Source organism: Quercus suber, unplaced genomic scaffold, assembly GCF_002906115.3.
Source record: "Quercus suber isolate HL8 unplaced genomic scaffold, Cork oak 2.0 scaffold_711, whole genome shotgun sequence".
Classification (NCBI taxonomy): domain Eukaryota; kingdom Viridiplantae; phylum Streptophyta; class Magnoliopsida; order Fagales; family Fagaceae; genus Quercus; species Quercus suber.
The window spans coordinates 140,132-164,862 of NW_027070152.1; the positions used below are offsets into that span (position 1 = coordinate 140,132).

The 24,731-nt window shown below is 36.8% G+C and overlaps 2 protein-coding genes across 2 annotated transcripts; one reads left to right on the forward strand and one right to left on the reverse strand.

Moving 5' to 3' along the window:
* The first annotated feature begins 14,940 nt into the window (after positions 1-14,940).
* Positions 14,941-18,944, forward strand: LOC112023369 (hypersensitive-induced response protein 1). Its single transcript, XM_024055980.2, has 6 exons — positions 14,941-15,084; positions 16,331-16,541; positions 17,390-17,510; positions 17,619-17,710; positions 17,797-17,893; positions 18,329-18,944. The coding sequence occupies exons 2-6, from the start codon at positions 16,353-16,355 to the stop codon at positions 18,688-18,690; spliced, it is 861 nt and encodes a 286-aa protein (XP_023911748.1). The 5' UTR covers positions 14,941-15,084; positions 16,331-16,352; the 3' UTR covers positions 18,691-18,944.
* Positions 18,945-20,302: 1,358 nt separating this feature from the next.
* LOC112023365 (mitochondrial outer membrane protein porin of 34 kDa) lies at positions 20,303-24,049 on the reverse strand. Its single transcript, XM_024055975.2, has 6 exons — positions 23,755-24,049; positions 23,581-23,648; positions 21,944-22,054; positions 21,703-21,789; positions 21,317-21,525; positions 20,303-20,879 (listed from the first exon to the last, which is right to left on the reverse strand). Exons 1-6 carry the CDS (start codon positions 23,801-23,803, stop codon positions 20,573-20,575), a joined length of 831 nt encoding a protein of 276 aa, XP_023911743.1. The 5' UTR covers positions 23,804-24,049; the 3' UTR covers positions 20,303-20,572.
* Positions 24,050-24,731: the final 682 nt, after the last annotated feature.

Genomic DNA, 24,731 nt, shown 5'->3' on the forward strand with positions numbered 1-24,731 from the left:
CACGAGCCTGAGACTGAATCCTCAGCCAGGGCGGAGGGAGACCTATAGCAGTTAAGGGGTCGGTTATCACTTGTCGAAGGTCTTGATAAAGGTGCTAAATGCAAGGACCTAGTGCAGGTTTTAATTGGGACCAATCCTGAAAGGTACTTTCAGATCGGGTCTCAGATACCTCAACCAGAGAAGGAAGAGCTAATTGATTTCCTTAAAAGAAATATTGTCGTATTCGCCTGGAGTGCTTATGGAGCCCCAAGAGTGGACCTGGAGTTCATTTGCCATCATTTGAGGGTTAACCCACTGAGTGTACCCAAGAAGCAGCCTCCTCGATGGCCATCCAAAGAGCATGCGGATGTAGTCAAAGGAGGTGATGAAGCTCAAACAAGCTGGGGCTATTAAAGAAGTTTTTTACCCTGAGTGGTTGGCAAATACTGTGGTGGTAAAGAAGAAGAGCAGAAAGTGGCGAGTTTGTGACTTTACGGACTTGAATAAGGCTTGTCCTAAGGATCCTTTCCTTATGCCGAAGATTGACCAATTAGTAGATGCTACTGTCGGCCATCCTCGGATGAGTTTCTTGGATGCTTTCCAAGGTTACCATCAGATACCGTTAGCCTCAGATGACCAAGAGAAAACCGCTTTTGTTACCCCCATTAGTAATTACCATTATAAAGTGATGCCATTCGGTCTGAAAAACGCAAGTTCTACTTATCAGCGGATGATGACCAAGGTGTTTGAATCACAATTGGGCAAAAGTACTGAGGTCTATATAGACGACATGGTGGTAAAAAGCAAGATTATTTCTGAGCATGTGAAGGACCTTGATAATGTTTTTGAAACCCTGAGGAGATATAAGTTGCGCTTGAACGCCTCAAAGTGCTCATTTGGTGTGGGATCAGCAAATTTTTTGGGTTACATGGTAACGCACAGGGGAATTGAGGTCAATCCCGATCAGATTAAGGCTATTCAAAATCTGAAGCCTCATCGAAATTCGAAAGAGGTTCAGAAGTTAACAGGGATGGCAGCTGCTTTGAACCGATTCATCTCCAGGTCCGCGGATAGGTGTAAACCCTTCTTCTCGCTGATCAACAAGTGGAAGGGATTTGAATGGACTGAAGACTGTGCCTCAGCTTTCCAACAACTTAAAGACTACTTGGCTCGGCCACCAATTATGTCTAGCCCTGAACCAGATGAGGTCTTATTTGCGTATATCACAGTGGTCCCCCATACTGTAAGTTTAGTGTTGATAAGAGTGGATTAAGGTATACAAAGGCCGGTTTACTGTGTAAGTAAGTCTCTACATGAGGCCGAGATTAGATACTTGCCATTGGAAAAAGCTATTTTGGCAGTAGTCTTTGGAATACGAAAATTGCCCCACTACTTCCAAGCACATACTGTCGTTGTGCTCACGCAACTCCCACTTAAGACAGTACTCTGAAGTGCCGACTACACGGGGAGGATAGCCAAGTGGGGCACTATTTTGGGAGCCTTTGATATCAAGTATATGCCTCACATTTCAGTTAAAGGGCAGATCCTTGCGGACTTAGTGGCCGAGTTCACGAAGCCCAGCTTAGAAGAAGTAACGACAAAGAGAGACATGGATGGAAAATCGGTTGGCATGATTTCTCAACAAGATCCTGCCCGTTGGGAAGTGTATGTAGACAGCGCTGCGAACCAAAAAGGTTCTGGAGTAGTGCTAGTCTTGATATCTCCAAAAGGAATCGTCATTGAAAAGTTATTAAGGCTGGATTTCGGTGCGACCAATAATGAGGCAGAGTATGAAGCCCTATTTATGGGAATGTCTATGGTTCGAAGAATGGGAGAAAAGGCCGTGGAGTTGTTCTCGGACTCAAGATTAGTTGTGGGCCAAGTACAGGGGGAGTTTGAAGCGAAGGATGAAAGAATGCAAGGATACTTGAATCGAGTCAAACGTCTGCAGGCAGAATTCGAATTTTTCAGCTTGCTACATGTTCCTAGAAGCAGTAATGCGCATGCAGATTCTTTGGCCACATTAGCCACCTTTTCGGAGCAAGACTTGCCGAGAGTTATCCTTGTTGAGGATTTCCATGAGCCTATTGGGACAGGAGGGGATGCAGTCCGAGTCCACCAGATCTGAGATAGTCTCTGCTGGATGGACCCTATAATCAAATTCTTGAAAGATGACACTTTGCCGGAAGAGCGAGGAGAGGCTGACAAAATTCGAAAGAAGGCTATCAGATTTTGGCTATTCGAAGACCGAAAATTGTACAAACGATCCTACTCAGGACCATAACTATTATGCATTCATCTAGAGATGGCTGAGTCGCTACTAGAAGAGTTGCATGAAGGAATTTGTGGGAGTCACACTGGAGGTAGGTCGTTGGCCCACAGAGCCCTTACTCAAGGGTATTGGTGGCCGAACATGCAAAAAGAAGCCCATAACTATGTAAAGAAGTGCGATCAATGTCAGCGATTCGCGCCAAACATACACCAACTAGGTGGAGTCCTCAACCCACTATCTTGTCCGTGGCCGTTTGCATAGTGGGGTTTGGATATAGTGGGTCCATTCCCAAAGGCTGCAGGAAACAGGAAGTACCTTTTGATCGGCACGGACTATTTCACGAAATGGGTCGAAGCTGAGCCTTAGGCCAATATCTGAGATGTAAATGTACAAAGATTTGTATGGAAGAATATTGTTACCCATTTTGGAGTTCCTCATACTCTCATCTCGGACAACGGCTTACAGTTCGACAGTAATGCATTTCGGAGTTATTGTAGCGAGCTGGGAATCACGAATAGATACTCTACCCCTTCCTATCCTCAGGGGAATGGGCAAGCTGAGGCAGTTAATAAAGTCATAGTTAATGGATTAAAGAAGAGATTGGATGATGCGAAGGGCATGTGGGTTGAAGAGTTGCCACACGTGCTTTGGGCTTACAGAACTACGCCTCGCAGATCTACTGGAGAAACTCCTTTTTCGATGACTTATGGAGCTGAAGCTGTCATTCCTTTGGAAACGGGGTTCCCAACTTTAAAAACTAGCTCATTCAGTCTGACCAGCAATGATGAGCTCCTAGAATCAGGCCTAGATTTGATCGAAGAAAGAAGAGAAAATGTAATGGTTCGGCTGGCGCATTACCAGCAGAAACTTAGGCAGGGCTATGATGCCAACGTAAAGCTAAGACCCTTAGAACCTGGTGATTTGGTACTCAGAAAAGTCGTTGGCATTGTAAAAAACCCAGCCTGGGGGAAATTAGGACCAAACTGAGAGGGACCATATCGCATTACTTCAAGGGCTGGCATTGGGGCATATTTCCTAGAGGACTTGGATAGTCATGTAATACCATGCCCTTGGAATGTAAATAACCTCAAAAGGTACTATTATTAATTGAATCATTTCTTTGTTCACTGTGATAACTTGTCATCCTTATTTGTTCTATAAGTGTTTAAACTTAAATCCAATCATGCCTGTAGTCCTTGGACCAGATGATTTGGGTTAGTTAACACTCTTTATTTGTTCTCTAAGTGTTTAAACTTAAATCCAATCATGCCTGTAGTCCTCGGACCAGATGATTTGGGTTAGTTAACACTCCTTATTTGTTCTCTAAGTGTTTAAACTTAAATCCAATCATGCCTGTAGTCCTCGGACCAGATGATTTGGGTTAGTTAACACTCTTTATTTGTTCTCTAAGTGTTTAAACTTAAATCCAATCATGCCTGTAATCCTCGGACCAGATGATTTGGGTTAGTTAACACTCTTTATTTGTTCTCTAAGTGTTTAAACTTATATTTAATCATGCCTGTAGTCCTCGGACCAGATGATTTGGGTTAGTTAACACTCCTTATTTGTTCTCTTAGTGTTTAAACTTAAATCTAATCATGTCTGTAGTCCTCGGACCAGATGATTGGGGTTAGTTAACACTCCTTATATGTTCTCTAAGTGTTTAAACTTAAATCCAATCATGCCTGTAGTCCTCAGACCAGATGATTTGGGTTAGTTAACACTCCTTATTTGTTCTCTAAGTGTTTAAGCTTAAATCCAATCATGCTTGTAGTCCTCGGATCAGATGATTTGGGTTAGTTAACACTCCTTATTTGTTCTCTAAGTGTTTAAGCTTAAATCCAATCATGCCTGTAGTCTTCAGACCAGATGATTCGGATTAGTTAACACCCCTTGGTTATTCTCCCTAAGTATTTAAACTCAAACCTAATCATGCTTATGATCCTCGGACCAGGTGATTTTTAGTTAGTTAATACTTTTGTGCTGTTATTAATATTGAAGGTTATTTTTAGAATAAATCCTGCCTGGCATTATTAACTGTGTTTAATATCAACTCTGACCTATGCTAACATTCCTGGTATACATGCAAAAGGATCTGTCCAACTCTTATAATACTTGTTACGATCATCCCTTAACAGTAACCTTTATGTATTGTCTTCTTCGGAATCAATTTTACTTACATATATTATTAGCAAGATAGAGTAATTATGTTTGCCTACATTACCATAATTACAAAGTGAAGTTACTGGTAGCAAAGGAAAACCATATGGTATGCAATAAGTACACCAAAAGTAAAAGAGAAATTACTTCATTGATCAAAATAAGATAGTTTACAATCCCCTTCATAAAGGGAGAACAAGAGTAAAAAAAAAAAAAAAAAAAAAAAAAAAAACAACAACAACAACAACAACTAAAGTCTAAGTTTCTGCTGGGACTTGGTCCTTGGGCTCCGAGGATGTTTTCTTTTCTTCCAAAACCTCGCCATTTTCCTTAGGTGGCTCAGCGGGGGTGCTCTAATCACTTGGCTGGCTGGAATCCTTGGGAGGCTCAAGGATGATTGGGGGAGCTTCACCGACCAAAGGCTGCTCTGAGACCTCTGAAGTTGTGTTGGAGGAGGGGGATCAACCTCTGAAAGCTCTCAGATGTCTGGGTCATAATAAATGCTCTTAGGTAGCCTCAGCTCCGAGTCAGCAGACACTCCAGCAGCATCCAGCGCCTTGCCCCATGTCATGTCGTAGTAGTCCCGAGTGACTTAAGCAAATTGCTCAGTAAAACCCTTTTTAGTCGTCTCCACTCCCAGTTGGTAGGCCGCTTTCTTTTCGGCCTTGGTCGCCTCCTTGGCCAGCTGAGCGTCCTTCCGAGCCTACTTGGTAGCCTCCTTGGCCTTTTGGAGTTCGGCGCGAAGTTCCTTCACAAGTGATTTCTCAGATGCCAAATTGTTCTGAGTCTCATTCAGCAGCTTGCGTTGGGCTTCGGCTTGGGTCTCAGCATTTCTCAGACCCGCATTGAGGCTATCCCTTTCCCAGGTCACCCCTTTTAGCTGATCCGAGATTTGAAAGCCCTCCTCCTTTAGGCTGCCCAGTGCCTTTTCAGCCTCGGACCTAGAGTGGGCCTTCGCTTGGGTTTCAACGTAGGCTTTTCGACTCCACTCCTCGGCCACGAAGACTTGCTGTGTAATCTGAACAAATAAAGTAATAGAGTTAGCATAAAGTATAGGAGATTAATATTCCAACTGAAGATCCGAGTAAGCCAGCTTACTATGGCCAGGTCCCTCTTCAAGGACATGATAAGATTATACTGGCTGAAGTGCCTGTATGACTCTATATCTCGGGGGAGGAGCAGTGGTTGCTCCAAAGCTTTAGCTATCAGCCCAGCTCTGCCCCCGTCATAATTCCTAACAGAGGTCTCCCAGGAAAAAGGAACACCATCCAATTCCAGCCTGGGAGACCACGTGCGTTGCCCTTGGCGCACGATGGCCACTGGAGGCTCCTCCTTACTCTCCACGGAAGAGGCCCTCTTGTTGCGATGGTCCTTTATCACCTTCTGCTGCTTGGTGGTCTTTGGTGGTACCACCACCTCCCGCTCCTCGGGCTCGAGAGGCCTCTTTTTCTTTAGATCCGGAATCAGTTTTAGGGCCGGATCAGAGACCTGAGGTGGGGGTGGGGGTGGAGGTAAGTTCACCACTGGCCGAGAAGTCCCCGTCCCCTTGGACTCAGCCTTATTACCCATTTTCTTCAGAAGAAGCTTTAAATCAGACATCTCTTCTTCTTCGGAAGAGTCCTCAGGGGCTGTAGTCAGCAGAAGTGGTTGGCAGACGCAGGATTGCCTGTCGGCCTCCTCCTCGAAATTTGAAGAGGGTATTACCTGTACCGCCCCTAAAGCGTCCCCTTCAAATTTAAATTTGTCAATCTGTTCCTCTAACGAAGTGGATGAAGAGCCGACCCTTTCTCCTACGGCCACCGGTTTCTAGAGGAACTTGTTGAACTGGTCGGATTAGCAAAGGAATGCCCTGGGGGTTGGGGTGTGGAACAGGCTCAAGGTCGTATGGCGCTAAGAAGTGTCGCCGAGCGACGTCTATTCGCCGCAGATGGTGATCACCCTGTGTAATGGCGTTGCCAGCCGGCTGGATGTCTGCTTTCTTGGGCGTGTAGCCGAGTATGAGTGGGATGGACCGGAGCTGTCCGTCTTCACTTACGAATATCTCCGAGCGTAGTAGGTAATTGAGGGCGAGGGCATTGATAAGGCTGAGTCGAGGAGCAGTATGTGCCTTATCTGTAAAACAAACAAATAAACAGATCTGGTCAGAAGATTGAAATATGATGACATAAAAAAACAGGTTATGGAGAATGAAGATCCTAAGACTATGGTTAGAAATCCTAAGTCTAAGAAGTCACACCTGGCTCTCCTGGCTCGGTCGGACAGTGTAAACCGTCATGCCATGCGCCTGAGACGATTAAATAGTCGTCTTTCATCCCTTTATTTGATTTGGGAAGGCAGGAGAACAATCTAACGATGTCGGATCGGGATTTAAGGTAGTATCGTGCCCTTTTTTGGCTATGACATTCATACATATATGCCAAGTCATGCCAGGTCAGCCCTAGTCCTAACTGTTCGTTCAAGGCATCAATGGCTCCTAGTATCCTAAAGGTGTTGGGCGCGCACTGCTTAGGAGAGAGCCTGTGGTTGCGAAGGTAGTTTAAAGTAATGGAACCCATTGGGAGGGTCATTCCCCCTTCAATGAAGGCTATCATTGGGATTACGACCTCTCCCTCTCTTCGGGCCGTTAGTATCCGCTCCGAAGGGCAATATCTCAGATTTACCCCCGCGGAATACCGTAATTTTGCTTAAATTCCTCTATCAACGCCGGACTATCGACGAGATGTTGGAATTTGCCCATTCTTAGAGAACGACTGAAGCAGTGGACAGGAAATGGGTTTTGAGGGTAGAAAATGTTAGCCGAGAAGAAAATAAAGGATCAAGAGGTGCCGAAACTTACACAAACAAGATTAGAGTATATTCCCTGGACTCAAAATGGACTCTTGGTGGATCCTGGAAGCAAAGAACACAGAAATCCGAGGAAGCTTGAAAGGTTTTGAATGAAAGAGCTCTCTGGGTATTCTGAGGATGCATAAAGTAAAGAAAAATAACCTCCTCTAGGGGTTTATATACGGGGACAGATGAAAGGGTGTAATTCATCCCGTCCAAATCTCGAAGAAGAACCCTATCCGTTAGATCAACAACCCACCGTTGGATGCAAAGGACAAAACGCCACCTGGAGTAATTAATACAGCGCTTTGGGAATACGGAACTGACAGCGGCAATAATAAAGCGCTTGTCTCTATGCTCGTGCGCATGTAAACAGATGTATTTATGACTTCCCTCTTTTAAATTTCTTTATTTTTATTTCTTTTTCCTTACGTGGCAGATCAAAATCTTATTCTTTCTCCTCGGATGCGAGGGAAAAATTAAAATTTTGAGGGGCTATTGTGGGGGGAAAAGGGCCCAATCTAACGTAGTGGGTCGAGAGCTCATATGAGAGTTACTGTGCGACCGAGAAGAAGGAGATGGTAAGGGCAAGGCCCATCTGGAAGTGGGACCCTCAGAAGGAAGAGTGATTACAGTTCGAAGAGGTCATCTTCTGTCCGAAGAGGTTATATTCCTCTGCTGCGAATAGTACAGATCAATTGAACGTATAAAAGGTCAAGATGATCTTCTGAGGACTCCTCCTGATCAAGATAAGCTCTGAGTACATTGGGAGACGATAAGGATGAAGAAATATCTAAAGGGAAAGCTGCTACCACCGTATTTAATGCCCTGCAGCAACTTTTCTGGCCGCATTTATGTGGAGAAGACCCCTGAACAGTGTATCCTCACCTACCTCCACTCACATAGAGCAAAAGGAGATGCTTGACATGACATATACTCAAATAGGTTCATGGATGAGGTACAAGTGGACGATGGAGATAAGGAGAAGGAAGGCTATATAAAGGGAAGAAGCTCCTAACGTAAAGGGGAGGAAAAAACGGGGAGAGAGGAAGAACTTGACTGTAACCTTAAGATCTGTGTTCATCAGATAATCAATAATATAGCTCTTCGGATATCCATTCTTTACGTATAAATTCATGTTGGCTTGTGCTTGAAGGTTGTGATTCGTTGTTGTTGATCCCATACTTAACCTAACTCTTTCACCCATACTCTATAAATTCATTGTTTTGGGCTTGGGCCACAAATCCTAACCCTACAATAGTAATTTGTGATTGGACTAATATCATTTTTACATGGAATTATTACCAACACAATTTTTATTACACATTACTCACACTAAGCTCTGTCACCTTGGATCCATCCAAAGAATCCACTATCAATTCCTTTTTCCCTTTTTCATTAAAATTATTTTTCATGACAAAAGAATGCAACCTCTTTGTTCCAAAATATTTACAAGATTTCTAGATTTCAGTTCTAGAGCATTTACATCTACTTTCTTCAAACTATTATATTTTACAATCTTAAAAGTTATTTTATTGTTTTATATAACTTATTAACGTTTTTTGATAATATAAATTTGTTTAGATAGTAATTTGTGATTGGACTAATATCATTTTTACATGGAATTATTACCAACACAATTTTTATTACACACTACTCACACTAAGCTCTGTCACCTTGGATCCATCCAAAGAATCCACTATCAATTCCTTTTTCCCTTTTTCATTAAAATTATTTTTCATGACAAAAGAATGCAACCTCTTTGTTCCAAAATATTTACAAGATTTCTAGATTTCGGTTCTAGAGCATTTACATTTGCTCTCTTCAAACTATTCTATTTTACAATCTTAAAAGTTATTTTATTTATTATACCATACCATTTTATAATACGCCTAACATCCCAACTTTTATTTTTCCATACAACACATTAAAATAATATAAACAAATATATATATATATATATCTCAATTCTCTCTTTAATCTTTGTTTCTTTTACTCTCTCTCAACCACCCTCCACCACTGCTGTTGAGCTTCCCAGTCACACCACCCACCATTGAAAGCACCACAAAGAGATAACCTTTGGTTTTCTTGTCCAAGAAAGAAAAAAATGAGAAACCAAGAACAGAAAGCATGCACTTGATAACCTCACCATGACCCACCACAACCCACCACAACCAAACACAACCCAACATGACCCACAATAACCCAACGATCAACCACAACTCAGCAAACTCAACCTAGCAAAATCCACTGCTCATTCAAACTCAAACTCATGGCAACCCACCCATCAACAACCCATAACCACCGATCCAAAAACCCATTAAACCTAAAACTCAACTAAATCCACGAACAACCCATAACCAAACCCATCAACCATTGATCAACTATCAACAACCTAGAACATCCCGAAACAAAAACCCATTAAAAGCAAAGCAAAAAATGACCCACACCAAACCTATGACGCCGAAACCACCAGACCCATGTTGGACCCATTAGCCACGCTATGAAAAAACGACCACCGTGAGAGAGATGTGAGACCGAGAAGCCATGTTCTATCAAGAGAAAGAGAGAGAGAGAAGATGAGACAATGAAGAGAGAGAAAGAGGCAGATATTCGTAGGTGGAATAAAAAAATATTATTCGGTATTAGAACGTTGCTACAGAACGGTCATAAATTTATGATGGTATTATACCACAATTGCAAATTTTTTTAGAGTTAGAAGATCGGGTAATGACCTTTTTTGTACTTTAATGGTAAAATATGACAACATATGGCATATGGCACAATTCTAATGCACAAAGAATAACACTTTAAATATATATGTGTATATATATATATATATATATATATATTAGTACACAACTTATTTTGTGTACATTTCCACATCTTATGTTTCCCTTATAGACTTGTTTGGAGGCATATTGACTACACATCTCAAAGTGGTGGATGTGTGGTTGGAGACATTCTTTCTTGACATTGGAACCGATATTTTGGCATGGGTTTTGTTGTGTTTGTGTACGAGTATATTTTCTTATGAGACTGACCTCTTTTATTAGTTTATAAAGACTATTTGTGAGTGAACCTCACGCCACTGGAAATTAGAGGCAAGAAGATATTTTGAAAGACAAATAATAGTGAAAAAGAAGTTTTTGGAGCTTCACTTCCATCTACATTTGCAAGTGACATATGCATGATCCATCCAAACAGTCACATAAAAATAAAATAAAATAAAATAAAGTGATATAAGAGAAAAAAAAATTTCATAATGTTTTATGCAACATATTAAGATTTTTTTGATAATATAAATTTGTTAATGTAGTAATTTGTGATTGGAGTAGTATCATTTTTACATGAAATTATTACTAATACAATTTTTATTACACATTACTCACTTACTTAGTACTCAAAATAAGCTTTGTCACCTTGAACCATCCGAAGGATCATCTTTCAATAACACTAATAGCCTTTCTAGATTTGGGCTCTTTTATAGAATAACACTTTTTTTTAAAAATAAATATTAGTACACAACTTATTTTATATACGTTCTCACACCCTACCAAGTTGACAAATTAGAATAAGTGAAGTGAAAATGACAATATAAATAGGCCTGTGTTCCAACCAATCACAACTTATCACCTTTGTAAATAATAAAAAAGAAAATTATGAAATATTATATTGTTTGTCAAGGTTGTATTTGTGGCATTGCTACACGTTAAGCTTTGATTGGCTTGGCTTTTAGACTTAGGTTGGGGAATTCAAGCACACTACTCACATTAACATGGAGAGCGAAAAAGGCTAGTGGTGCACCTTGGAATTACAATGAAGGTTTTTTTTTTTTTTTAGAGTTTCAACCTATGATATCTACTTATGATGAAAGCTTTTTATCATTAGATTATAATTTTTTATCATCAAATCAAGACACCAATTAGTTTTTAGCGTATGCGGAGATTAAATCCCAAATTTCTTATACAACCATTAGAGAATTATACTTAAGTTAGCGAACCTTTAAAAGAGAAAGAAGAGAAATTTCCAATCAAGCACAACGGTGTATTTTTTCTTATCACGAAATTAAGTAAATAGAAGCAAATTGGTGAGGAGAAAGAGAAGTTCCTGTTTGTACTTCCATACATAAAGAAAATTGATTTTAGTATCTACGGAATGTATTGGATATAAACTTTGTTTATGCTTAATATATGTATAATGTAAAAATGCATTTCACGTTGTAAAATTATTGTGCTTTCTCAAGTAAGTCATTCTTATTAACATAATTACATTATTTTAGGTAAAATTCTATTACATTTTCAAGTGGCTCACTAGTTATTAACATTAGTCTCACGCAAATCTTTATAGTTCGTGTATTATTCTCATTAGGTAGGATTATATTTGAGAATTAGTCATATTACATGTCATTAAAAGAGAAGAAATCTGAATTATTATGATGGATACAGTTCATTCCATAATTCTTTTTTCCAATATATCTGAATGGATTTGATTTTTGATTCTTTAATTGATGACTTTAGACTTCTCCGACTGATGTAATTGCAATTAAAAACAGCAACCAAAAAAAAGAAAAAAATCTTTAGTTATAGCTGTTTTGTAATTTTCAGTATCGTATTGTTTAAACCGAGAAGGTTGTTCATTGTTTGACTATTTGTTTATTTTGTCATTATCATTAGCAAATTATAATTTTGTAATTGATTTTTTCCTATATAATAATAAACATATCCGCTAATATTGAGTTAAAAACAAGGCACATCATGATACGATAAACATAGAATGTGCTCGGTCTTTACCATGTTATTGTCTATTCTTTTTTTAATTTTTATTTTTGGTCCTAACTTATTCTAAATAAAATAAAATAAATAAAGACAAAGACCGTTGATAACTAGAGGTATAACATCTGGAAAAAAGATACTATTGACTTTTTTGGACATAAAAATAAATGTGTAGTGATGCTTGAAATTTCCTAGCATCTACTCTTATTAATCCAAAGTTCCAAAGAAGAATAAGTAACATTATGAATTTTTAAATTACAACTTTAATTTAAATTTCATCTTAAAATTTCCTATCCAAACAAAGCATTGGTTATACCTATGTGTAAAATCCAATACCATTTAACCTAAAAGAACATTCACTGCCATTGCCAATTATATTGATTTCTTTGTATATAGTTTTATATAAGTTTAGAGTCACATTATTTTTTACTGAAAAATTCACTTGCGGTAGGCCCAAGTGAGGTGTCATTTGAGTAAGGATACGAATTTATCCGTTGAAAATTTGATACATATAGTAAGATTGTATAATTTTAATCATTAATTTTGCATATAACAAGTAGATGATTCAAAGAGAAGAAACCAAAATAATAATAATAATAATAATAATAATAATAATAATAATAAAATAAAAAAAATAAAAAAAAGGAAACAACATCATAATAAGAACGAAACTAAGGTAGAATTATTTAAGTACAATATATTAACTTCTTTAATTAAATTTATATACAAGATTATATTAATCAATAAAACACAATCAATTTTATCCTTTTTTTTTTTGAGAGAGAGTTTCAACATATTGCATCTACTCATGATGATAGCTTTTTATCATCAGACTAAAACACCAATCAGTTTTTGGTGTAAGAGTGAATTGAACCCCATATTTCTTATATAACTATTAGAGACTTTACAAGTTAAGCTAAATGGAACCCATCAATTTGATCTTTTTTAACCTATAAAAAAATTATATTTTTTAAGAATGAGTAAATTTAATGTCATTATGTGTTTGAGATTAATCGGGAGTCTAAAAACAATGTGCTCTATCTTTATCTTATTTCTAATGTTTATTCATTAATTTTGTTATTTATTCTGTTCATAACTTGTTTGTTACTCAATGTAGCATAAAGAAACCCTACCCCATATGACCCTTTTTTGGGTTTGATAATCCTACCTACCTTCTATAACCCTGTTGACAACTATAGGTACAATCAGCATATGCTTATCCTAATTCTAAAATGATCATATTGATTTTTGGACAAAAAACAATTGGAAAGTAGGAAGTCAAGCACTCAGGCTTGAAGTTTAATTTTTTTTAAGCATATATTTATTTTTAATACAACTAGAATGGCTGAGCGGGTTCCCACTCCAATCTCAACTAATGAAATTTTTATCCTTAAACAATAAAATTTGGAATATAATACATGCCAAAATTAATTAATGTTTTAATCCAATGATAAAAATAATTAACAGAAAACATACGTTATAAAATCAAATTATAATGCATTTATGATATAAATGTATAGTATATACTAGTAATAATCTCTTAATGATTAAGAGAAAATATTAATAGGTTTTATTTCCGAAAAAGAAAAAAAAAAAAACCCAAAAAGACATTAATAAGTTTATTTTTTTCGTATAAGGGGGTTGAACCAAATTCCTATTCAAAGATATTTTATTAATTGGAATTTACCATATCTTAGAGAGTAATCACACCGCTTGATAATTTCCACCAAAATGAATATGATACAAATATGAGGTGTGAGATGTGTTGGCTACAATGAGGTCAAAGTCAAAGAAGATAGGATGGGTTTACTTATTTTTATTTTTTGAGAAAGGATAGGATGGGTTTAGATTACCTTTCTTAGGAGATATTTTCAAATGCATCTGACATATGAAGCATTTGTCTCACTAAAATGCGGGTTCCGCAAGAGAACTTCTCATTTCTTGTACCTACATTCTAACCCTTCAAAAGTCCATGATTTTTTTTTTTTCCCTTTAATTTTCCCTTTTAGCCTATTAATTAATCAATATGTTCAGAATTTCACTAGCACTAAAAGTAATTTTATATCAGGAGAAATTACACTTTACCATTTTAACTATACCTCATGTTATACTTTACACTCCGATGTTAAGTTTGTTAAAAACAAAAGATAAATTATACTTTACCACTCTAAACTATGCTCTTTATTACACTTTACACTCTAAATTTTGAATTTTCATTTAAGTTAACAGTAAACTTAATAGCAAAGTGCAAAGTGTAACATGAGTCATAATTTAAGGTGCAAAACGAGTATTCGAAAAGTTTAAGGTGCAAAGTGTAATATGAAGTATAGTTTAAAGTAGTAAAGTATAATTTTCCCTTTATATTATAGTTCTAATTAGCTCACTTGATATAATTATTTATAGTTAAATTAGGGATCTAAGTTTGAACCCGCATCAAAATCAATTGATGTCTTGGCTTGATAATAAAAACACAATCATTACCAAAGTGAAAATTATGACATAGTTCAATGATTGAATATTTTCTTTACAAGAGAAAAAAAGAGATAATTCAACAAGGATATAAAATCGATTTATATATTACATGGTTGAATTTAATTGTAGTTAGAAGTAATAAGGGTATAACATCAATTTACATATGACATGGTTGAATTTAATTGTGGTTACGAGAGAGAATATCTTTTATATTGGATTTACCAATGCAGAAAAATGTTTGAGAGTTTAATTGAGAATGATACCCCATCTAAAATATTGTATTCAAGGTTTGCCCGTTCTTAAAATTTCTTTGACCTGGTGGGTTGATCCGAACCCACTATAGAAACGGGTCGGTGTGTTGATTGATGTTGTCGACTTGTCACTGACTCTCTCATTGGTTGGAATTGGAACTTCGAACCAAACTGTAAAACACCAAACTAACCAAAATTCCTTGTAAACTACCCTGGGAAGTTGACAGCTTTGTTTATTGTATCACGGAGTAATCTTTTTGGTTCTCTCTCTATAAATATCCTCATACTCAGTAGTAGTAATCCCTCTGAACTCACTCTCTCTCTCTCTACCTACCTTTGCAACTTTTTGGTATGTCTCTCTCTCTCTCTCTCTCTGTGTTTGTGGGTGTGCCTGTGTCACTTGAATAAGATTCTTGTTCTAAACACTAACTGTGGAAAAATTAGTTCATACACTTCGGTTTTTTAAACTTAAATATCCTACATGGTTATTGATTTTTCAATTGTCTGATATATAATTCTGAGAAGGAATAAAGTGTCAGAAAGAAAATAAATTGAATTTAAAGCCATATATAACTAACTTGTAATCATCTTTGTGTTTTGCATCTGGGTTCTTTATTATCTTCTATAATCTGTATTTTTTTTATTATTGGTATCCTGTGTTTCATAAAATCAAAATGTGTTGGATTAGAAACATCACCTAAATTTTATAGGATTTTCAGTGGTATAAAATCCTACATATATATTTTATGAAAAGATGCTTCAGTATTATTGTTTCAGGCAGTTGACTTTATTGATTCAATGGCCTTATCAGTATTATAACATAACTATGTTCTTGAAATATGCTTTAGTGCTGAATATTAATGGAAGAAACTATTGCATGATTATCCAGTCTAATTTATATCAACTTCGTCCGTCGAATGAGGGACTATTGAGTTCTTCTAAAAGCTGGACAGAGTATAACACCAAAGGGTTGGTTTAGTAGTTTTTAGGCCTCATGCAATCTATGAGGTTCTGAGTTCAAATCTAGTCAACATCTTGGGGCCACCATCAAGGGATTCTTCCCTATAATTACTTGGTGTATGTGGGACGGGAGGCCTACTCTGACCCAGGGATTAATGAGGTTGTATACTTTTCAAGTTCAATCTCTTTTATAAGTTTCTACAAATTGTTGATTATGCTTAAATTAGTCTTTTGAAATTACAATCTTCACATTGAGATCAACCTTCTTTGTTTGGGCTACTGTCTAATAAATGGGAATATGGGATACTTCCACACTAACTTAGGGATTGACTATGCTGAGCTATAATATAGCTTAGAGTAGTTCTTTAAATTACATGTGTGCCAATTTCACATAAGTTGGTGATAACCGAACCAATATCAAGCTATCTCTTAGTGTCATTTAGATGGCAGAAAAAGCAATGTCATAAATGACTCCAAGGATCAATCTACTTGAGACAACTAAGGATGTAAACCAAACAATATTTCAATATAGTTCAGATATTAAGATAGATGAATTCCTTTCAATTTCCTAGTTCCTTTTACTGGAAGTCACATGGGAAATTGTTTCCCTTTTTGCTTCTTTTTTCCTATTTCAGTGACGAGCATTAAAAGTAAGATATGGGTAACCTATTTTGTTGTGTGAAAATCAACCAATCCACTGTTGCTGTAAGGGAGAGATTTGGAAAGTATGATGATATACTTGAGCCAGGATGCCATTGTGTACCTTGGGTTACTGGAAGTAAGCTTGCTGGCCTTGTCTCACTTCGGTTGCAGCAGTTGGATGTTCGCTGTGAGACAAAGACAAAGGTTTGTTTCATAATTGTACACAATTTTTTTCTAAAGAAATTTCTTTACCTCTCGGTCCAAAATAATATATTGCTTATGCCCTGTTTTGCCAGTACATGGTAATGGGATATACCATTAATGAAAGGAGGGGAACAACTTTAAAGTCCTACAATTATCATCTGAATCATTCTCACTTTGTGATTTGCATGGTAACATAGGTAGTTTTTCATTTCAAAGTGTTGAGGTCCCATCTAAGTAATTTGCCTTGTCTCTGGGGATCTGACTTGAACCATTTAACTTATTTGTAATTTGAGACTCTTGAATGCAACACTGTTGAGATATGAGGCCAACCTGATCAATTTTTCTGCCTAAGGTTGAAGCAATCTTCTATTTGTCTAACTAGTTGGTGGTTAAAGGAGTTTCAAAGCTATTTCTTGGCCCAACTAAGAAGGTCCTGCAAGAAACATCAATCTATGAACAAATCGAATACAATCTTCTGAAAACTAATGTCAGTGACCTTAAAAAATCATGGTTAATGTTTCACTTGACCATAAACCATAAGTTTATGGCTGAGCTCATTGAATGATGCAGACATTAATATTTTCGATAAACATATATCACTTTCCAACCAAGTCAATAGTCAAGAGAAGACATTTCTCGTTTAAAAAAAGAGAGGAAATCATACTCTTTAGAGAAAGTTGTGTTGAAGTAAAAGAATGAATGATCATATCAGTACCAAGTTAGGAATTGCTTCAATGGATAATGTCTTCATAAGCGGTGTCTTAAATAATAGTAAGGATAATATTTACATCTAATCTAACTGGATAATATATATGATCAATAAACTCTTTTTTTTTTTTTTTTTGCAGGACAATGTATTTGTTAATGTTGTTGCATCTGTTCAATACCGTGTTCTGGCTAATAAGGCGTATGATGCTTTCTACAAACTCAGCAATCCTAGAACCCAAATCCAAGCCTATGTATTTGATGGTATGATCCCAAAATGTCCTAAACTAATCATATAATCCTATCATATTTTGCTGTCCACCAGTGCATCAAGTTCTTCAGGGACTTGACCTCTTTTCTCCCAATTATCAGTGATCAGAGGTGCAGTTCCAAAGCTAGAGTTAGATGATGTCTTTGAGCAAAAAAATGGCATTGCGAAAGCTGTTGAGGATGAGCTTGAAAAGGTCAGAAGCCAAGACAAGAAGCAGTCGCACAATCTCTTGTAGTCCATGTACACTTGACTAACAAATTACTTTGAAATGATCCACAGGCTATGTCTGCTTACGGATATGAGATAGTTCAGACGCTCATTGTTGATATAGAACCGGATGAGCACGTGAAGCGATCCATGAATGAAATTAATGCTGGTAATATATCCATAACATTTTCCATTTTCAATACTATAGGAAGGCTAAAGCCTTCCACTCTAAAAATTCCTTACGCTAGTGCTTTAGATGATTTCATTGAATAATCTAATTGTAAAAATGCTCATGAGTTTAAGATTTTTCTATCCATACAAAAATGTGCATGATGAGTGTGTCATTGTGACTGGTGAGTGATTGCTCGTAAGCAGTATGTACTCAAAATATGCATCACTGGACTAGTGGTTGTGGCTGCAATTTTTTTATTTAAAAAAACATCTAACTGCAAACAAGATCCTCACCACATATCTCATCATTCACTATTCGTTAACCTATCCATGATTCTATATAAACTTTATGTTTCTATGCTTCAATAATTTGTTTTGTTTAAGGTCTCAACGTACAATGCCAAGGTCCTTATGAATCACCTCCTATTTGCAGCTGCAAGGATGAGGTTAGCAACTAACGAGAAAGCAGAAGCAGAGAAAATTATACAGATTAAGCGAGCTGAGGGTGAGGCTGAATCCAAGTATCTCTCAGGAGTGGGAATTGCCCGGCAACGCCAGGCAATTGTGGATGGTCTTAGAGAGAGTGTCATCGGCTTCTCAGTCAATGTGCCAGGGACTACTGCTAAGGATGTGTTGGACATGGTCCTTATCACACAGTACTTCGACACCATGAAGGAAATTGGTGCTTCCTCTAAATCCTCAGCAGTGTTCATCCCACATGGACCAGGTACCGTGCATGATGTTGCCACACAGATTCGAGATGGGCTGCTTCAGGCCTCTCACCAACAATCATAAAAGTTTCATGGAGGTTTTCCTCAGGTATCTGAAGCAGATATTGTGCGTGTAAGTGTGCTCTCTTCACCGCTTTCTAGTCTGTAGTTGGTTGTGTTTAAACTTTTAAAGCATTATTCAGGAGTTTGCTTTGTTGGTAATGCAAATTTGAAATTTCACAAGTTTAAGCTTGTAATTAAAAGTTCTATGTTATTCCGTTATCTGTATATTAACTGATTATGATAAGAAATATACATGGTGGAGCGATTTTAGAAGTAGCCAGCAGCATTCTTGATTACTGAAGACTGATTTTTTACTTCTAAAACAAGAAGTTGCAGGGTGAAGGATAGGGCGAAATGATGCAACTGATTCGTTTCTCTGCAACAAGGAAATGCACCAATAGTTATAGAGGAAGAGAACCTTTCAGCAGGTTGGGGTAGTTAATCCCAACCCATCCAAAATTCCCAGTTTTCTGAGGAAAAACAACCAAAATCGCACCTAAAATGGTCCTACCTTACAGAGAAATATTGAACGGCAATCAATAAATAAGCTCAGCAGTTTTTATTCTGCTCAGCCCAGGACCCAGGTTGGGATGCGTATTCCAGATCCTCGGAGTTCCAATCTAGAGTTTGGTTGTTTGCCCTTAAATGAACTCGTATTAAACCGTTACATGCCGCATCATTGGAGAGTAAAAGGCTAGAATTTGAATTGAAACCATCGTCACCCTTATATCTCATTCATGACATCCTCTGGGGGCTACTTGCAATTTCAAAAACCATATCAAAACCCCGGGCTTGAGGTCACTTTAGGACGTTAAGTAGCTGGGTTAATGACTTGGTAAAGGATGTGCTCATACAAGTACAGACAGAGGACAAGGTAATTTATATAAAATAATCAAAGGAATTCATAGGGTGTACTCTTAATTGGGGCTTCACTCACTGAACTGCATAAGCCACAGCTAAATGTCAGAAAACCAACTAAAAATATACTTAAGAATCCCTATCAGACCTTATTGAAAATATTGGTACTAGTCCTCATTGTACTTGATTTTTGGATCCTAACCACAATATCAATAAAACGTATGCATAAATTGTTCACAAAGTCGCAACATATATAACACAGCCTAAAGGGATTCAACCCCAGCCCTGAATCAAAGGGATTCAACCAAACAATTAGGATCATGCCAAATATTCAACCAAATTGAACCAGAAAAACCAATTACAAGACAAGAGCCAGGCCATAGCACCTAGAACATTAGAGCAGCAGTGGGAAAAGGTGTATTAAGATTTCATGACAACCTCTTTAATTGTCTATTGCCCTACCTCAACAGCCCCACCCAAATTAGGATTTCAAGTCTTGAAATCTGAAATCTAGCTAGCATAGAGAGAGCACAATAGGATTTTCAGAATTCCAGCAGGAACGGATGACTATTGACTAGGAATCTAAATCCCACATTATACTTCTCTCCTAAAGTCATATAGTATATCAATAAGAAACTATTGACTAGCCACTGCACGTTTTAATACAGAGAAATGACCAAATAGACAAGATAAGAAGAAGCCCATGAAAATTGAAACAAACTTCAATTACCAAGACATCCATAAGAGCCAGAAATGCCGTAAAGAACAAAAGGAAATAGCCAAGAAAAAATCATAAGAATTGGAACAAAATCTCAGAAGTCCACCTCTTCATGGGCTATTCATCCCAAGTTCTAACAAGAGCGTGGCGAGAATGTGGGAACTCAATAAAGTTGTAACATGGGTTTGTGAACCATCTAAAATTTATTTTACAAACCACCAAAATATAAAGTCGATGTCACCATCATAAGCACTCTTTTTCCAAAAAGACAACTAAACTAAGCTCCTGATACCTACCTTAATGCTCCACAACATAAAGGGAAGGATACTCATGGCTTGAGAGCCAAAGCCAGTCCAACCTTAGCACTCTTCTCAATGGCTCTGGTGTCTACCTCTCCAGAAATGGTGAACAATGACTTAGGACGCCACTCATGCTGGATGAGAGCACTAGCCTTGCCAAAGTTGTTAACACGTGCCTTCACTGTGGTCAATGGATCTAACGCATGCTGGGTGCCAACAGTGATGGTATTCTCATTGGTTGAAAAACTATGGGATACCTCAGCACCAACAGCTGTCTTTGTCAAAGGGTTCACTGTGTGGTAATAGGATGCATTCAGGGTATCACCTTTGTCATTCCTGTATCATCAATAGATGTCAAATAATGCACCATTTTAAAGGGGTTCATCATATTAGACAGAACAAGCAGCAACAGCAGTCAGTTTACATACAACAAATGTCACCAATAAAGTGGATCATCTAAGATGTTACCTTAGGTTGTGTCCACATAACCATGACAACCAAGGATCATTTTTAAAATAAGTACTCTAAAAATTTGAAAAGAACCCACCCTCTCCAAAAGCCCACGAAAAAAGGGTAAAAACTTACAAGCATGTAAGTTCTTCCACATTAACCTGTGACAATTGAGCCCTTGATACTAATAATAATTATGATGGTAATGATCACAATAGTTGATGTTTAGAATGAGACGTAGATTCAAAATTATGTATCAAAGGTTTAAAAACAAAAAAGAAAAAGAAATGCATACACTTCACACCATTCCAAAAATTACTTACACGGTCAAGGCAGCAATTAGGTCTGCATTGGAGAAGCTCAATCCAGTATTGACTTTAGTGAAATTCCCAGTCTTTGTGTCAAAAGAGAGATCGGTGCCAAGTCCAACAAGATTAGTTCCTATAACACCTGAGAAGTTAACAACAGGGTTTGCAGTCAAACCAACACTGGTGCTTATCGCTGCATAGTCATGTAAGTACTGGAGTTCCACCTGTTCAACAAATCATAAATGAACCAAACAATTATCACTGCCAATAATATCCATGTTTGAGTATATTCTTCAACTATTAAGAAATACCAAGACTCAAGAATTTCAGTTTCAATTAATACAAACTCCACTTTTGCCTACACTATTTCATCATACAAAAATGGACATTATATATCTTACCTTGCCAGACCTTTGATCAGGAACTCTGAAGCTAAAGATTGTCTTCAGCCCAGGAGCAGGTTCATCAATTGTAATAGTTGTGAGAAGCTGATAACCATACAGAATGTTAGAAACAATTATACAGTAAAATAGAAGAGGGGGGAGTAATAATCCACAAGATTATAAAGACATTAAAGTTACCGATCATAACCACCCCATTGGTTCGAGAAAATACAACTGAACCAGATTAGGCAGAGCTTACATTGGAGTTTGTGTCCACTTTGACATCAGTTGTGATGTTTTTGTTCTTCAGTTGGGTGTTAACATCAGCCAGAAACAATTCACCTTTCTTTGTTCCTGATGAAGTGATAGCCTACAATAATGAATTCCATGAAACATTAGAAACATAATAACTTCATAATATTGAAGCCAGAATGCTCAAACTAAACGGACATGAAAATATCATGATAACCCAGATTACGAGGACCATTCCCTCAATAATACATTATCGTTTGATTTGTTGGAATGTTGGAAGTAGAGGTTTACTACACCTCTTAACGGTGATATTTGGTATGCAATACCACTGTGCATTATGTGGACTATTTGGAGAGGGTACAACAGATCTTAGGAAAATGATTTTACAGTCCTTGTTTGAATGGATGTCTGATTTAACAGACCTTTCTAGCTCTAAATTGTGACAAGTTTATCGGTTGTTGTACTTTTTCTTAACATTGATGCCGTTTAAGTTAACATCCTGCAAACTGGTTAGTGATTTTTTTTTTTTAATAAAGTTTATTAATTTATCAAATGCCCCAAAAATCATCTTAAATATATGCGAGTAAAGGCAAAGAAAATCATACAGCTACGTGCTTAAAAACCCACTTAAAAAAAAAAAAAGTTCACTGACCCCCTATAATGCACTTGGATTCAACAGAACAACTACATAACTCCAAAAACATGAAAAAAAAAAAATCATTTCTCACTAACTAACACATTATAAAGCATAGATCTTTGGACTGAGCATTCTACTAATCCAAACTACACGTAATAAATCTAAAATTGCAAGCCAAACCATACATTCATCAATAAAATCTTCAAAGACTGGATTCAAAAGCAACAAAACATATATCTCTGCATGTATATTAATTTGAATATAACCTATCAATACACAGAAACCACACACAAATACAGCCCAATTATATAGTTAAGATAAAAAAAAAATAAAGTTCACTATATCCCTACAATGCAGTTGGATTCATCAGAACAACTATATAACTGCAAAAACATGAACAAACTTTTCCCACTCACTAACAGTGTAAAGAATAGATCTTTGCACTGAGCATTCTATAATTCAAACTACACATATAATTTGAATTTTTTTTTTTTTAAAATCACAAGTTTAACCTTACATTCGCCAATAAATCTTCAAAAATTAGATTCCAAAATGACAACACCTATATTCTTGCATGTATATTTATATAAATCATCTAACCCTAACCACTCAATACACACACAAACATAGCCCTAACTGTATAGCTAAAATAAAAACAAAGTTCACTGTATCCCTACAATGCACATGGACTCTTCAGAACAACTATATAGCTGAAAAAAGCATGAACAAAACCATTCCTCACACACAAACAAAGTATAAAGAATGGATCTTTGGACTGAGCATTCTACTAACGCAAACTACAAATAGAATTTGAATCTAAAACCGAACCCAACCTTACATTCAGCTATAAATCTTCACAATATGGATTCAAAACCAACAACATTTACATCTTTTATCTATATATATAAAACCCTAACTTATCAACACACACACACACACACACACACACATATAGCCCTAATTGCAGAGTTATCCATCTTCTTAGAGAGAGAACGAGAGGAACTTACAACTCCAGTGGGAGAGTAGGTAGTGATGGTGAACTTGTGGTCAGTTTGGTAATCCTTGTAGAGAAGATCTAAAGCAAACCAAAATATTCCAAAATCAAAATAAAAATCAAAACAATCTCAATCAAAACCACAAAAACCCTAACACATTCATGAAATTTAGAGAGAGACAGAGACCTCGGGTTTTCTTGCCGATTTCAGAGTAGAGACCGGGACCCTTGGCCATGGCTAAGCGAAAATGGAGATCCGAAAAGCACAAAAACAACGAAGAAGTGGAAAAGGGAATCGCTCTCTCTTTATTTCTTTCTACACTGTGTGTTAGCTGTGAGGAGGTGGAAATGGTGGGGGGGACTATTTATATGTGGGGAATAAAAATGGGGAGCCCTAATTTATTCAGATTTTATTATTTCCGGCAAGATTTACAGGGGCCGTTGGATCCGGGTTTAAAGGTATTTGGAGATGTTTTGGACCGTCCATTTACGATTTTCTGTGATTTGGGGGTGTTTTCTTTCATGACTTGGGAAACCGGGTGTTTGATAACTTGAGAGCCAAGGCGAATTCGTTTGAACATGATCAATACGTGAGTAAAAATAAAACACAAAAAAATTTCTTTGGCCAAAAGAAAAGGTTGAAAAACTATCATTTAAACTTTAAAATAATCTAATACTACTACTAATAATAACTAGCCTCATTACATGTATTTTGCACATGCTATAATGAATCTTTTTTTTTTTTTTTTTAGTTTAATGTAATTTTTCAATTTCAGTTTATTTATTGTTGAAGGGATTTTAAGAAAATAAAATTTAGAATTTGAAATTGACTAAACTGGTGGGTGCAGTGTGCGCTAATTTTTAGAAAAAAGAGTTTCTCTAATAGTTTTTTTTTTTTGAATTTTGTTGAATTACAATTTTAACCCTATTTTTTATTTTTTAAGATTAAGGATTATTTAATTAGATTAAGGGTATTTTTGACATTTTCTAAAGTCATAACTAACTTTCTGAATTCTCTTATTGTATAAAATATATAGAAAAGAGATAAAAGAAATGTTAAAGATTGTCCCAAGGGCATTAGTTTAAAAAATATTTTTTAGAAATTTTTTATTAAAAAAAACGAATTAACTAGTTTAATGGTTTCTGAACAATTGTTCTAAATAT

Bases quoted from the DNA above. Each gene is read 5' to 3' on its own strand.
- LOC112023369 (XM_024055980.2), top strand. From the start codon at position 16,353: ATGGGTAACCTATTTTGTTGTGTGAAAATCAACCAATCCACTGTTGCT. The intron at 16,542-17,389 runs GTTTGTTTCATA...TTTTTTTTGCAG, and splicing joins GCTGTGAGACAAAGACAAAG to GACAATGTATTTGTTAATGT. The intron at 17,711-17,796 runs GTCAGAAGCCAA...AATGATCCACAG, and splicing joins TTGAGGATGAGCTTGAAAAG to GCTATGTCTGCTTACGGATA.
- LOC112023365 (XM_024055975.2), bottom strand. From the start codon at position 23,803: ATGGCCAAGGGTCCCGGTCTCTACTCTGAAATCGGCAAGAAAACCCGA. The intron at 23,649-23,754 runs GTCTCTGTCTCT...GGTTTGCTTTAG, and splicing joins AATCGGCAAGAAAACCCGAG to ATCTTCTCTACAAGGATTAC. The intron at 22,055-23,580 runs GTAAGTTCCTCT...TCATTATTGTAG, and splicing joins CCTACTCTCCCACTGGAGTT to GCTATCACTTCATCAGGAAC.